This window comes from Trichosurus vulpecula, chromosome 9 (assembly GCF_011100635.1).
Source record: "Trichosurus vulpecula isolate mTriVul1 chromosome 9, mTriVul1.pri, whole genome shotgun sequence".
Taxonomy (NCBI): domain Eukaryota; kingdom Metazoa; phylum Chordata; class Mammalia; order Diprotodontia; family Phalangeridae; genus Trichosurus; species Trichosurus vulpecula.
Genome location: NC_050581.1, coordinates 148602548 through 148618701, shown reverse-complemented (window position 1 = coordinate 148618701; position 16154 = coordinate 148602548). Strand labels below are relative to the sequence as shown.

General features: G+C 43.3%; 1 protein-coding gene across 1 annotated transcript in view; it reads left to right on the top strand.

Moving 5' to 3' along the window:
• GRIP2 (glutamate receptor interacting protein 2) overlaps window positions 1-16154 on the top strand; it is a 406943-nt gene that overhangs the window by 369913 nt on the left and 20876 nt on the right. Inside the window, exons 18-19 of the mRNA XM_036738758.1 lie at window positions 3925-4064; window positions 7236-7415. Of these exons, the coding sequence (XP_036594653.1) occupies window positions 3925-4064; window positions 7236-7415 (320 nt within the window). The remainder of the gene's footprint in view (window positions 1-3924; window positions 4065-7235; window positions 7416-16154) is intronic.

The window sequence follows — 16154 nt, the reverse complement described above, 5'->3', positions numbered from 1 at the left end:
GGGGAAACATCCTCTGTTGAGTGTGAATGGATTTCCCTTACCACTTTTGCCTAAGACTGGGCACGAACAGGGAGGCCAGTGCTGACACCTAGTGGACAATTGAAGGACTGCAGGCTATTTTGATCTGCTTTGAAGGAAAGTCCGTACAATTAAAGAAACGGTGAGACCTCAGAGATCTCCAGGGTCACCTAGTCCAGCCCTGAGCCCAGGCATGAATCCCATCTACAATACCCCTGGCAAGTACCCATCCTGCCTTCACTTGAAGACACTCAGTGGTAAGGAATCTTCCTGCTTTTTCCCCACCGTACTTCACAAGGCAGTCCATTTCAATATTGCAGGAGATTTATCCAGACAGTGAGACAGAATTCGCTTCCTTTGACCTGAAGCACATCTAGATTCCCAAGACCTTTCATTATTCTGCGGACAAAAATCTACAAAAGGGAAGGACATTCCACTGGCCATTTTTGGAAAGAGGGACTGAGAGATAGCATTGATATAGTTGAAAGAGATCTGGAGCTGGCATCAAAAGCCCTGGGTTTGAATCTCAGCTCTGCTACTTATTATCTGTGTGACCTTGGGCAGGTCACTGACCTCCCTTTGCCTCAGTTTCCTCATCTTTAAAATGAGAGAGTTGGACTCAGGGGTCCCTTCAAGCTCTAAATTTATGATCCTATGTGCCTTTCCTACCAGTCAGAATTCTGCCTAGAATTCAACAGAAGCCATAACTTGTGTAACCAAGAGCAGACTTGGGTAGATCTTCAGAGATTACATATTTAGATTTGGAAAGGACCTTAGAGATTATCTAATCTAACTCTTTTATTTTATTCTTAATTAAATTTTGTTTTTCCAATTTTTTCAATTTCTAAAATTTACTTTTTTCTTAACCGCTGAAGAAAAATAAAGAAAAATGAGATTTATTTTAACAAATAAGTATAGTTAAGTAATATTAGCCACATCTAAAGATGTATGTCTCATTCTCTGTCTTACGTCCATCACCATAGCACTCTTCATGATCGGTCTTCTGGAATCGTGACTAATTATTTGCTACCAGAGTTCTTAAGTCTTTCAAAATTGTTCGTTTGTACAATATGAAAACAGAGTGTAAATCCTTCTACTGTTTTTTCTCACTTCACTTTGTATTGGTCAGAAAAAGGAGGGGTCTTAGGGTAAAGAATATTAGACCTAGGAGGACCCCTTAGAAGAGAAAATACCAGGACTGGAAGTGATCTCGGAATAGGGTGTGGTAGAGGAAGGACTTTAGAACAAAGCATGTTAGAACATCAAATGTCAGATTGAGAGGGCTCTTAGAACAGAGGATGCCAGGGCTGGAAGGAGCCTGAGAATAGGGTATGTTAGACCTAGGAAGGACTTAGAATTTCAGACTAGGAGGACCCCTTAGAACAAAAGATGCCAGGACTGGGAGTCATCTTAGAGTAAGGTATGTTAGAGCTACCAGGAAAGGAAGGACTTTAGAACAGAGCATCAAATGTCAAAGCATTTTAGTGTTATCTCATTTGAGCCTTACAACATCCCTGGGAGATTAATGCTATTATTATGCCCATTTCACAGATGAGCAAACCGGGGCAGATGGAGGTTAAATGACTTGCTCTCACAGCTATTGTCTGAAGCTGAAATTGAGCTTAGGTCTTGCTGACTCTAATCCAGTATTCTGTGCACCGTGGCACCACCTAGTGGTCTCAAAAGAGGTGTCACCATGTCCGGGAGGCAAGATCTCCTGGTCCTGGAGTTTTGTGATAAGTCTGGGGCCCCAAAATTTAGGAAGCACGTTGAGAAGTTGGGGAACATCTAGTAAAGGGCAGCCAAGATGGCGAAAGGCCTTGAGTTCCTGCCATATAAGGACTGGCTGAAGGAATCTAGAACAGAGAAGCCTTAGAGGAGACCTGGGGTCTTTTGGATTTAAAGGATATCCCATGAAAGGCATTAGGTTTGTTCTGCTTGGCCCCCAAGAGAAGAACACAGAGAAGTGGGGGAAACTGAAAGGATTGATTTAGGCTGGATGTCATCAAACACGTCTAATGATCATCATTATACCAAAACAGAATGGGCTGCCTCGGGAAGGGGCCAGAGATGCCCTTCTGTGAAAACTTCAGACAAAGTCAGGTATGGTAAAAAAGAGAATTGTTTTTCAGGGATGGTTTGGGCTAGGTGATCACTTCGATACCTGGCAGATCCAAAATTCTAAGACTCTGCATCTTCAAGAGATGGGAAGGGAAGGATTTATAGAATGGTTCTGAAACGGCCAAGAAGGATTTGGTGATAGGGGAAACAGCAGGGGGTAGTGGATCATAGGATGCTGGGCTGAAGGGAACCTGAAGTGAGAGGTCACCTGGTCCAATCTCATTTCACAGAGGAAGGGATGGAAACCTACCCAGTGTCACACAGTCAACGTCTGGGGCAGAAGTGGGATTTGATGTCCCATCTTCTGCCTCCATATCCAGAACTCTTTCCACAATACTGCAGGAAGAACAGTATGAACTACTGAGTCAGGAGATCTTGGTTCTTGTTCAGCACTTCCACTAATCAGCTTTGTGACTCTGAGCAACTTACCTTCCCCTCCCCTGGGCTTTAGTGTCCTGATGTGTAAAGTGAGGGGGTGGAAGGAGTTGATTTCTAAGCTTTAGCATTCCATATTCCAAGGTCTCTTCCAGCTCTGGCTTCTAAAGTCTGTGATCTTTCACCTGTAGGTTCTCTGCTCATTGCCAAAGGCTAATTAGCCTCATCAGAGAAAATAGGCAACAGCCACGGAAAGCCTTGAGTGTCACTGACACAGACTAGCTAGGTCCTTGGCCACCTGATAGATGATGTGGCCAGTGAAGGAACCATTCAGTTGGCAAATGTTCTTGATATGGTTGCATCATACTGGGCTCTACAGGGGTTGCAGAAAAACGAACAACACAGTCCTTAGGTAGTTCAGGCTCATATCTCATCAAATATAACATACATAGGAAACAACATAAAGGCATGTGTTTGACTACGTGATAAGTTGTCTGGTAGACACTTTAACATATACTTTCATATGACATCTGGAATGGTCAGGGGAAGGCATCATGGAGAAACTGGTACTTTATGATGACCCTTGAAGGATGCATAGGGTTGTGCCAGGCAAAGGGGAGAAGATGTTGGGGAGGGGGGAGGTGGGGTAGGCAAGAACTATCCCAACTTCAGTTGACTGGATGATCTAGGAGAAGGAAGAGAATAGGAAACATGAGAAGAGCAGACCCAGTCCTACAGAGAGGATTCTTTAAGTGAACAATTGAGCAAACATTATTAAGAGTGCCTGCCATTCTGGGCACTGGGAATATGAAGACAAAAATGAAACCACTCCTGCCCTCAGGGAGGACCTTACACTCTACTGAAGGATATAACATGTGTGCAAGTAAGTAGACACAAAGTGGTAAAAAGCAATTTCGAGAGGGAGAATGCTAATTAGGTCAGGAGACCAGGAAAGCCCTCCTGTGCTTTAAAGGAAGTTTGGGATTCTATAGACATGGGTTCTATATATTCTCTATCCATAGTCTATTGATATCAAGTCTATATGTTCTCTATATTCTATTGATATTGAGTTTATGTATCTTATATATGTGTGTGTATAGATTCTATATCCATATTCTATAGCTTCTATATCTATGTTCTATTGATATAGATTTTATAGAAATAGGGGTAAAGAAAGCATTCCAGACATGGAAGACCATTTATGCAAAGGCACAGAGGTGGAACATCGAGCCTGGGCAAGAATGATGGACTTTTGCCTCTGGTAGATGACCCCTTAGCTATCCGGGTTGTAAGGCCTTGAATGCCAAGCAAGAGATCAGACTGACCCTTCAGACTGTATCCGCTGTGGGCTCTGAGAGTCAGTTTCCTGCATCTAATGGCAGCCCCTATGTCTTTGTGCCATCTCCTTAGGACTGGAGCCATCCACGTTGGTGACCGGATCTTAGCCATCAACAACGTAAGCCTTAAGGGCAAGCCCCTCAGTGAAGCCATCCACCTCCTCCAAATGGCAGGGGAGACAGTCACCCTAAAGATCAAAAAGCAAATGGAGCGTGAGTATATCAACATATCTCTTGTAGATAAAAGTTGCTGAAGTTTCTGGAAGCAGGGCAAAGGTTAGGGGTTAGAAATGGGGCATCCACTATATTATAGACTCTCCCTACTTTCCATCCCATTGGATTTTATCACACACAGCCCCCACCTCTAATCTGGAATGTGCTGGAAGACTCCCAACATGCTTGGCTGGCGGGGGGCAGGGGGAGTGGGGGAATGGCTTTGGTGAATTTATAGGATGACGTAAAATGTTATTACATAAAATGGGCAGGCACGGATAAGTTCACAGACCCGTGGGAGGATTGGGGTAGTGTTGGACAGCTCCCTCATGTTCATATTGAGAAGGCTGAACACTCTTGGTTCCAATCTTGGTATGTGACCCAGGATAAATTATTACCTTGTCTAGGTCTCATTTCCCTTATCCGTAAAAAGAGGGGGTTAAGCAAGAGCTAATGTGCATGCTACCTATGCATCCTATGTGTGGTACTATAATTACCTGCTGGGGGCAAACCTAAAAAAAATCATGATTATTCAAAAGCAGGGATAGAAGTTAGCAAAGAGACCAGAGGGGAAAAAAGTTACATTCTTGGCCATGCCACTGACTTACTGTGGGATTCTGGAGGAGGTGCTTATTCTCCCTGTGCCTCAGTTGTACCACCTGTAAGATGGAAAAAACGAGTCCTATCCAATCAATCCCTGCCACATTGCTAAATAAGAAGGGCTACAGAAAACATGTGCTGCTAAATGTTTAACAACCAGCTCTCCTGAGGAAAAAAATGATATGCATGACATACTTTTAATTTTAATCTGCATTATTTTTCTGCATCTATTGTCTCCATCACTTTCTTAAGACTAGAAAATCAACATTGGTTGGCTGCTGTCCTTCATTCTCAAAGAGGACCAAAATGATGTCACCATGCTGGAGTCAAGTTTCATTGTGTCTGACTGTAGCTGATCAGACCAATATGAGCTGGGAATGCTCTACCAAGGTTGGGCACAAATAGTCTGTGTGAACATTTGGGGTAGATATTCTAAATTTGTGCATCCTGCGCTTCCTTTGAGCAATCTCAATTCTGCTTTGCTCATAGAGCACAGCACCTTCTGTGGGCACGCCATGCCGAGTGGTCCTGTGCCCGTGTGTCCCTTGTCACACAATCAACCACATAATCAATCAAGCCCTGATTTGTAGTATTTTTTCCATTTCCAAGGTATAAATGCTCATACTGGAAATTTAATGATCAGCTCTTGTGAGCATGTTTGAGCTGGTTTTAGTACACCACTGGGCTGCAGATGCTTTGAAATCCTTTGAGGAAAAATGCCATGTAGATTTACAGAATTTAGCAACTTCTAAATCAGAACATTTCTCCTACTCTGTCAGAGACTGTTAAACTCTGAGATAGGAGTGCCTGAGAAAATACGGAAGGATGCATTGAGGGCCACTGCCCAGTACTTTAGCATAGTCAGTGCCAAGAACTTCTGACTTTCCCGGTTAACCACCCCACACAGGGGAGCTCAAACATAGAGATGTAGGGAAACCTGAACCTCAGTGCATCACTGACCATCAACACTGCATTCTCCCCTGCCTGCCAGATCACACATCTTCAAAATCCACAGCTAAGTCCCCACCAGGTCAGGTTCAGATTAGCCTGTCCCTGCTTTTATCTGATATCTCCAGCAAGCTAATTAAGACTTGGAAAGAAGCTGGTGTCCTTCTTAGGGTCATAAGCAACAGCTGCTACCTTTGATGGGATGGGGGGAGGGCAGGACACCCAGCTCAACTGGCTTGACTCCCTCATCGTGTTGACAGTTGGGCTTTGGGAGCATAGGAAAGACATAAGGTCTTTGATATGGGTGATGTGTGTGTGTGTGTGTGTGTGTGCGTGTGTGTAAGAATTTAATTTGTCCTGGGACTCTGTTGACCTAGAGTCTAATCTGGCCTCAGCTCCCTTCTTTTGCTTCACTTTTCTCATCAATAATACAACAAAGTTGGACAAGATGGTTCTTCCCAAATCTAAAATCCTATGTTCCATATCCTTTTGTTCCTATGATTTGATGCTTTAATAGTCTGTGTTTTGTTTTGTTTTTTGTTTGTTTGTTTTTTGGAAGGGGGAGGAATAAGAAGGTATAGGGAGGGGAAGGGAAAGAAGGGAGGTTGGATCCTGGGTCTCCCTATCTCATCCAGGAGGAAAAGGCAGCAGCCATTTTGGCCAGAGCTGGTTCATCCCTCCTTAGGCAGCCATCCTCACCCCCTCTCCTGGGCATTTACCATATTGATACCAGATTTAGTATAGACACCCAATCAACTTATGTTACTGTAGCTCAGAACTCCTGAGTTCAACTCATCTACCAGTCTTGGCCTCCCCACTAGCATGTATTACAAACAGACACCTCCATGCCAAGCTAACAGTCTATGGTAAGGTTCTTTCCAGCTCCAACATACTATATCCTAAGGGGCCTGCCAGCCCTGACTTTCTGTGACCTTAGGACCCTTTCCACTCGAACATTCTATGCTCTAAGGTCACTTCCAGGTCTATGATGCTATCTATAAAAGTAAGTCAGACTGACAATGACAGCTTCATTTGAACAAGTATGGTCTATGACAGGTATGAGTATGAAGGCAGTAGCCTCCATATGGATGTGTGAAGTCCTGAGTTGCTTCTTCACTTCACTTCCCTTCCTTTCCCTTCCCTTCCCTTCCCTTTTTCCTTTCCCTTTCCCTTTCCCTTTTTTCTTTCCCTTTTTCCTTTCTTTTCCTCTCCTGTCTTCTCTCCTCCCTCCCTCCTTCCCTCTCTTCCTTCCTTCCCTCCTTGCTTCCTTCCTTCCTTTCTTTCTTTCTTTCTCTCTTTATCTTTTTTCCTTCTTTCTTTCCATCCTCCTCCTTCTCCTCCTCCTTTTTCCCCCTTCTCCTTCTCTTCCTCTTCTTTCTCCACCCTCTCCTTGTCCTTCTCCTTCTCCTCTTCCTCCTCCTTCTTTTCATTCTCTTTCTCCTCCTATTCTCCCTCCTCCTCCTCCCTCTCTTTTTCCTCCTCCTCCTTCTCCTTTCTCTTCCTTCTTTTTATTTTTACCAGATTTAGCAAGAATTGAGGAGACAGGGGGATCTCTTTTGTCCCAGAGATAGTCCTCCTTAGTCCCCAAATTCCAGCAAGACCAACTTGTTCTCTCATTTTCAGGAGGCTCCTACCCTAAGAAGTCAGGAGGGATAAATGAAGCCAGCGACACAGAGGAAGATCTCAGTGAGGCCCAGAAGCCTGGCAAGCTAGCCGAGATCTACGCCACCACTGTGCCCAGCATAGACAGTGCCATGGAATCATGGGATGGCTCTGGGGCAGAAGGCGGCTATGGGAGCCAAGGTAAAGTTACTTGAGTTGGGGTGCCTGAGTAGGTGCTGGTCCCCCTCCTCCCTAACCTGGGCTGCAATGACACTGGAGACCTTTTCCTTCGGTCTCACATTAAAATTGACTACTTGTAGGAGAATGGGGAAGGGAAGGAGTTTAAAGGATAGAAGGCACAGGAATAGAACTGTGCCACTTTCAGGGTACTGATGCCTTTAGAGTTTTTCACAAGCTGCAAGAAGCATCTATAGAATTTTCTATCCACTTCCTAGAAATGCAGTGGTGAACAGCTGGCAGTGCAGTACAGTGGAAAGAATATTGACCTGGGTTCTAGTTTCAGGTATCACTGTGCTGCAGAGAGGAGTAACTCCAGATGAGGATGACCAGAGTTCAAATTCCGCCTAATTTTGTGGTCACTACTTTTGTGAACTTGGACAAATCACTTAGATTCCAGGTGCCTCAGTTTCCTCATCTGTGAAATGAGTCAGCCAAAACAATCGCTCAGATCCCTTTCATGTTCATAGAGCTTTTGGCCATCTCACGGAATTCTAAGATAATCGCTAGCTCTCCCCAGGCACCAGATGAAACTGTGTTTGCTGGAACCTATCGGTAGACGTGACAGTCATTTGTTCATCAGCGTAGAGGAAAGAGCCCTGACCTGGGTTCAAATCCCAGCTGCGCCATGATTGGGTCACCTTGGTCAAGTCACCTCCCCTTTTCTGGCCGTCAAATGAAGGTGATGATGTCTGCTTCCCAGAGCTGCAAGGTTCAAATAAAATGAAGGATAGGAAAGACTTCTGAGAGCTATGAAATAACCGTGCAAGTGTCGAGGTGTTTTGGTTTTGTTCTTGTTTATTACAACCAGAGATCCATGATTTCTTCTTGGGGACATTTTCTCCCTGGAGTCTGATCGGGATCTCTCTTCCCCTTAGTAAATTATCTTCCTAGATTATGGTACATAGAACACTGCCCTTGGCCTCAGGAAGACTTGGGTTCTAATCCTACCTCAGACACTTGGTAGGTGTCACTCGACCAAAGTTTAGCACAATGCATACACAGTAGGTGCTTAATAATTGTTGAATTGATCCTCTCTGAGTCCCTTTTTCCTCCTCTGTAAAATGAAGGGATTGGACTCTAATGCCTCTAATACCCCTTTCAATTCTAAACCTATGATCTTCTGAATTCCTAGACTTTTCAGGGACTGCTTTGTTGTTGTTCAGTCTTGTCTGACTGTCCATGACCCCATTTGGGGTTTTCTTGGCAAAGATCCTGGAGTGGTTTTGCCATTTCCTTCTCCAACTCATTTTACAGATGAAGAAACTGAGGCAAACAGGGTGAAGTGACTTGCCCAAGGTCACACAGCTACTGTCTAAGGCATCAGATTTGAATTCAGGTCTTCCTGTTTCCAGGCCCAGTGCTCTATCCACTGAGCCACCTCAGGAACTGCTAGTTACCTTCAAAAACATATATCCTGATGCAGTGTGATATAAGAGAAGAAGGCTGGTTTGGATTTGGAGTCAAAGGACATGGGGGTCAAGCCTCAGCTCCAGTCATTGCTGCTTTTGTGACCTCGGACAAATCCCCCAAACTCCCTGGACCTCAGAGGATTCCTCACCTGTGAAATCAGGCCACTGACTCCCTACTAAAAAGTGAGCCCCTAGAGGGCAGGAGCTGGCTCTGCCCTTTGTTGTTTCTCCAGCCCTTACAGCACCATACCTGATACTTACCTAGGAAACACTTCAGAGAAGCCCATCGACTGGGTCAATGACCAATGGATATGTGACCGTGGGCAAGTCATTAATTCATTGCTCTTCTCCGAGCCCCAGCTCCTCATGTATAAAATGAGCAGGTTGGGGGAGCGAGACTTAGGATTTGGGGGGACCTCCTTCTACTCATATAGGTCGTCACCCTCAATGCAACTTCAGGTCTTAGAGCAGGGGTTCTGAGCCTTTGGTTGGGGAGGCGGGGCTCGTGGATCCCTTTGGCCATCTGAGGAAGCCTAGGGATTCCTCAGAATAATATTTTTAATGTACAAAATTAAATATGTGAAATGCTAAATCTCAGTTAGAGGCTAGTAAAAAATAAAGATGGAATATTTTTCCTATCCAAGTTTATAGATCACCCTTGCTAGTGATCTACTGACCCTTTGTCTATGGTCACCAGATTCAGAACCCCTGTCATAGCACCGGGAGGCTATGAGATTTGTCCAGGTTCATCCAGTATGTGTCAGAGGGGAGACCCGTACTGTTAATTAATAATAATGATCTTCATCATCATTCTCCCCAGACCACTGTAATCCTCCCTGATCTTCTTCTGCTCTCAACCCCCTCCCACTGAGTTTGAACACTCAGAAATGTGTGCATCACAATAACAAGTAGTGTATTATTCCTAGACCACTGTAGTCCTAGCTGATATCCCTTTCTTCTCAACCCCCTCCAGCTAAGTTAGAACACAGATAGAAATGCATGCATAAAGCATAATAATCATTATTATCCCTAGACCACCTTTCTTTCCTGTCAACCCCTGATTCAACTGAGTTTCGGATCTTGGAGAGAAGTGCATGCATTCCACGCCCCCCCCAAACCCTTCTAACCTCCACCCCTGCCAGTTGCAAGACCCCTCCTCCCGCGACCCTAAGAGCCTCTGTGGATTTCTCCTTCTAAGGAGGAAGACTGAGAAAAGTGGTTTGGCCTTCCTCCCAGGCCTGGTACTGATCCCATCTGGTTTCAGGGCGCCTGGCCCCCTTCCCGAGTGTCTGATGGACTCCTTAACCTTTGAAACATTGGAGAGGCTGCCTAGGCCCCAGGCAGGGAGGGAACAGAAAGGAGACCTTGACATTTTCAAAGAATGGCATTGTCCACAGGCATTTCTACCACTGGGCTATTAGCTTAGCCTTTCCCAGGAAGGTCGAGAGCTTGTAATCAAATGCTGCCTGATCTCTTCCTGTCGCTCTGCAGAGAAGACATGGCAGTGTGTATGATGCTTTCCTCTGGTTTTTTTTTTTATTCTGGGAAGAGCTGCAGAGATTTCTCTGAAATGGGGGGCTCTGAGGAGGCTCAGCCTAGGCCGAGGGAGTTGGCTGATTTCCTCTGCAGACAGCTCTGCAAATAGCCCCTCTGTGGTTTCTTTGAGGGAATGTCGCCACCTCCCTGGTTCTCACTGCTTTCCAGGCATTTTCCAGGCCCCCTTCAGAGGATTGTCTCCTTCCTGGTCTGTTCCCAGGGGCTATAATTTCCTTTTGTCTGTAGAGGAAACCCTGCCAGGGAATAGATTCCCTTTCCTCTCATCTCCCTGAAGGAGGGGTTCCTCCAGGAGGCAGTGTGGTACCATGGAAAGCCAACCTTTGGAACTTGGGTTCTAGTCCAAATATGGCTACTCACTCATTGTGCAAGTATCTTCCCTTCTCTGGCCTTTACTTTTGTCATCTGCAAAATGGGGCAGATTAAGCTATATCATCTCTCTATCCCTTCCAGGTGGCATGGTGCTGTGATTCTATGATCTAAGTTCTATTCCATTCTCTTGTTCTTTGTGCAAAAGGCTCATCTAGCTGTAATGTTCTAGACTCTGTTTTTCACTCCCTCCTCTCCTCTCTCCTATCCATACCTCTCCCCATACTTTCATTCCTATCTACCTCACCATACCCCTCTAATCCTCCTTCATCCTACCATTTCATTGTGGCTCAGAGGATCCTAGATTGAAAGCAGGAAGGTACCTTAAAGACCATTGAGTCCAACTCACTCATTTCATAGATGAAAAAATGGAAAGCTCAGAGAAATTAAATGACTTCTAATAGCTAAGAGTGTCTGAGACAGGATTCATACTTAGGTCTTCCCGACTCCAGGTCCAGCACTCCATTCACTAGACCACCTGACTTCCTCAGACCTGGAACCATCCCCAGACACAGTACCACCAGTGATAACTAACTTCCCTTCTTCCTAGATCTCTCCACATCCCTCTCTTTCCATGTTTATGCAAGCCGTCTCCCCATGCTTGTGCCCTTGATCCCACCCTTCCATCTCCTCTGGCAGCATATCTTCTTGATCTCTATATTTGTATCCATTGTTTCTTTCCTTCTGCCCACAGACACAGAGATCTTCTCCATCCTGCACTGGACCCTGCTATCCCTTCAGTCTATTGAACTCCACCTCGTCTTCCTTTCACAATCAAACTTGGAAAGAGGCATCCATACTTGTTAACTCCATTTCCTCACTCTATCTCTCCTTGAAATCTGACTTCCCAAATTTCCGTTCTGAAGACATTTTTTCTCCTTAAGGTTACCAGCAATCCCTTAACAGATAAATTCAGTGACATCTTCTCAGTCCTCATTCTACCTGAGCTCTGTGCAGCTCTTGACATTACTGGCCACCCTTTCCTCCTGGGTATTCTCCACTTCCCTGGCATGCATGATGCTGTTCTCTCCTGGTTTTCCCACTTCTTGGACCATGCCTTCTCAAACTTTTCTGTGGATCAGCATTCCTCTCTTGTCCATCAGGTGTAGGTGGTCTTCAAGGCTGTTTTTCCCAGGTCCTTTCTCTTCTTTGTCTATACTTTCTCTATGATTATCTCATCAGCTCTTGGGGTTCACTGTCATCTCTAAGTGAATGACTCTCAAATCTGTAGCTCCTGCCTTAATTTCTCTCTGGAGCTGTCCCATATCATTAGCTGCCTGCTCAGCATCTCCGCTCGGATGTCCCATTGGTATCTCAGATTCAGCATGTCCAAAACAGAAGCCATTGTCTTCCCATCTATATGTCACTGTTGCTGCAAACTCCCCTACCTTTTCAAGGTCCCTCTACCCTTCCAGCTACTCAGGTTCCCAATCTGAGAGTCATCCTAGACTCCTCCCTCCCTCACACCCCCTACACTCAGTCAGTTACCAAGTCCTACTGATTCTGACTTGTACATCCATTCCCTTCCCCCACACTCATGATCACTGCCCTAATTCAGGCCCTTGAGACATCCTGCCGGGCATATTGCTGTAGCCTCCTCATTGGTCTTCTAGCTTCCAGGCCACCACTCTCTGATTGGTAATCCACAGTGCTACCAAAATACTCTTCCCAGGACTCAGATCTAACCATGGCACTTGCTTCTGCAAAATTATCACCAGTTCCTTATGACCGCTAAGATACAACCCTCAGGATGGCCACTTAAAGCCCTCCACAACTTGGGTCCTACCTGCCTTTCCAAACTAACTTCATACTCCCTCCCTTTGTGAATTCTTTAGTACAATTGCCCTACTAGCCATTCCCTGAGCCATGTCTGCAATGTGCTCCTTCACCTCTGTCTCTTAAGAATTTTCCTTTAAAACTCAACTCAGGTACCACCTACTCCATGAAGCCCCTTGTTTTTGTTGCTGAGTCATTTCAGTCATGTCTGACTCTTCCTGACCCCATCTAGGTTTTTCTTGGCAAAGATATTGGAGTGGTTTGCCATTTCCTTCTCCAGCTCATTTTACAGATGAGGAAACTGAGGCAAACGGGGTTAAGTGACTCGCTCAGGGTCACACAGCTAGTAAGTGTCTGAGGCCAGGTTCAAACTCAAAAAGATGAGTCTTTCTATTCCAGGTCCTGCACTCTATCCACTGCACCTCCTAGCTGCCCATCCATGAAGCCCTTCTCTTTCCCTCTTGAAATTACAGGGGACCCCAATTATTCACCCCAGTGTGAATAATGAAGTGGTGGCATTCTTCTAATTTGCACTAGTTACAGTATAATTAATGTAAAATAGGGTAATTCATTCCAGCCCAATAGAAATTTGTAATGAAAATTCAAAAAATGTGACCACTTCATAGGTTTTATTATTCATACTAATCAGGACCTAGCTGCCTATTTGCATTTTATTTTTGTTTATCTATGGGTGCGTTACATCTCCTCCCCGCCCCCAAACACATGCACACACTCACACCTCAATTAGAATATAAGCTTCTTGAGGGGCAGCAGTTGATTCATTTCTATCCTAGAATCTAACCCAGTGCTCTATTACACATATTAAATGCTTGGTGAATTTATATTGAATCGAATCGAAGAATTCTAGTTGGGGAGACAAGGCTAGCCCACATAAATCAGAAGACCAAAGTTCAGATTATGGCCTGTTGTGTGACTTGATGGAGATGTGCTCCCCAACAAACAGCTGCCTCACTCTCCTTGTTTGAAAGTGAAGATAATAGCACAGGGCCTACCTTAAAGAATTATTGCACAATTGGTCTGCAGATATGTCTCATTTTTAAAAGTTACAGACTGATTAATGTTTCCCTCTAAGTTCTATGCTCTTTGTAGACCTTATTCTGTGTATTGACAATACCACCCATAAATGTGTTTGTGTTTTCAAAAAAAAAAACAGTTATTGCTAGGAAAGTAATTGACAAACAAGCTATTATTAAGCCACCACTGTGTGCCAGGCACAAATGGAGGAGACCGAATACACGCGTGCACGCGCGCGCACACACACACACACATATGTATATGTATATGTATGTATATATATATATGTGTGTGTGTGTGTGTGTGTATACACACATATTGCCTATATAGTGTGGATATATGTAGCCTATATATTATATGGAACATATACATTGTGCATATATTGTGTATCTGTGGATCTATATGCACACACTATATACATGTATTTAGCATACACATACATATACATGCATATACACATACACATACATATACACATACACACATACACATATACATGCACATACATATACACATACACATGCATACACACATACATATACATACATATACATGCACACACGCATATACACATACACACATATATACACACACATACACATACATACACATACACATATATACACATACACATATACATGCACATACACATACACATATACACATGCATACACACATACATATACATACATATAGATACACATATGCATACACATACATATACACATACACATGCAAATACATATACACACATACATATACATACACATATACACATACACATGTACATACACATACACATGCGTGCAATACACATACATATACATGCACATGCACATACATACATGTACACACATACACCTATACATGCACAAAAATATACACATACACACATACACATACATACACATATACATGCACATACATATACATACACATATACACATATGCACATACGCATACACATGTACACACATACATATACATGCACATGCACATACATATACATACACATACACACATACACATATACATGCACAGAAATATACACATACACATATACATGCGCATGCACATACATATACCCATACCCATACATACGCATACACACATACACATACACATACATATAGATACACATACACATATACATATGCACACGCATACACACATGCATGCATATGCACATACACACATACATATACACATGTATACACATACACACATACATATACATACACACATACATATACATGCATATAGATACACATACACATATACATATGCACATACACATACACACATACACATGCACATACATATACACATATACATACATACAGATACACATACACATACATATACACACACCCACATACACACATACATGCACATGCATATGCACACACATATACACACATACACATGCATGCATGTACATGCACACATACCTGCACATACATATACACATGCACACATACCTGCACATACGCATACATATGCACATACACATATACATGCAAATACATATACACATACACATACACACATAGACATATGCATGCACATACATATACACATACACATATACATATACACACATACATATACATTTACATATACATACACATACACATACATACACACATACATACACATACATATACACATATGCACATACATACACATATACATACACACATATACACATACATACATGTGCATATACATATACATACACATATACACCTACATATACGTTTACATGTACACACGTACATGTGTAAACATACGTTTACACATACACAATACACATACACATACACACATGCATATACATATACGCACATACACATATACATATACACACATGCACATACATACACATATGCACATATACATGCACATACATATACACATACACGCACATATACATGCACATACATAGACATATGCACATGCATGCACATACACATATACAGATATGCATGCACATACATATTTACACATACATATACATTTACATGCACATACACACATACACATACACATATACACACATACATATACACATACACATACACATATACATACGCATACGTATACACATACACATGCAAATACATATACATATACACACATACATATACATATACATATATCTCTAAGAATCAGAGACAGGGAAGTCAGAGACAGCTACAAAAGATGGAGGGCTATATGTGAAGAACAGTAGGCACACAGGTGCATTTTGTAAACCATAATGCTGTATAGGCACACTTTTTCATTATTATTACATGAAACAATGATTGAATGCTTTACCTGTACTCAAGTGCTAAGTCACGTGGTGTCAATTTAAGTACTGCAGGAAATTCACAGAAGGCTAGATTCCTGTAGGCTGGGGTGGTCAGGGAAGGCACCCAAGATGAGTGGCCCAGTAGAAGAAACACAGCAGAGTGTGTGGGTGAATTGTGAAATGACAAGGAGAAAGGCCTCAAATTGGGAGCAGGTCTAGTGTTTCCTGGGGCCAGTCTGGTAGGAGGTGGAGGATAGGGAGGAG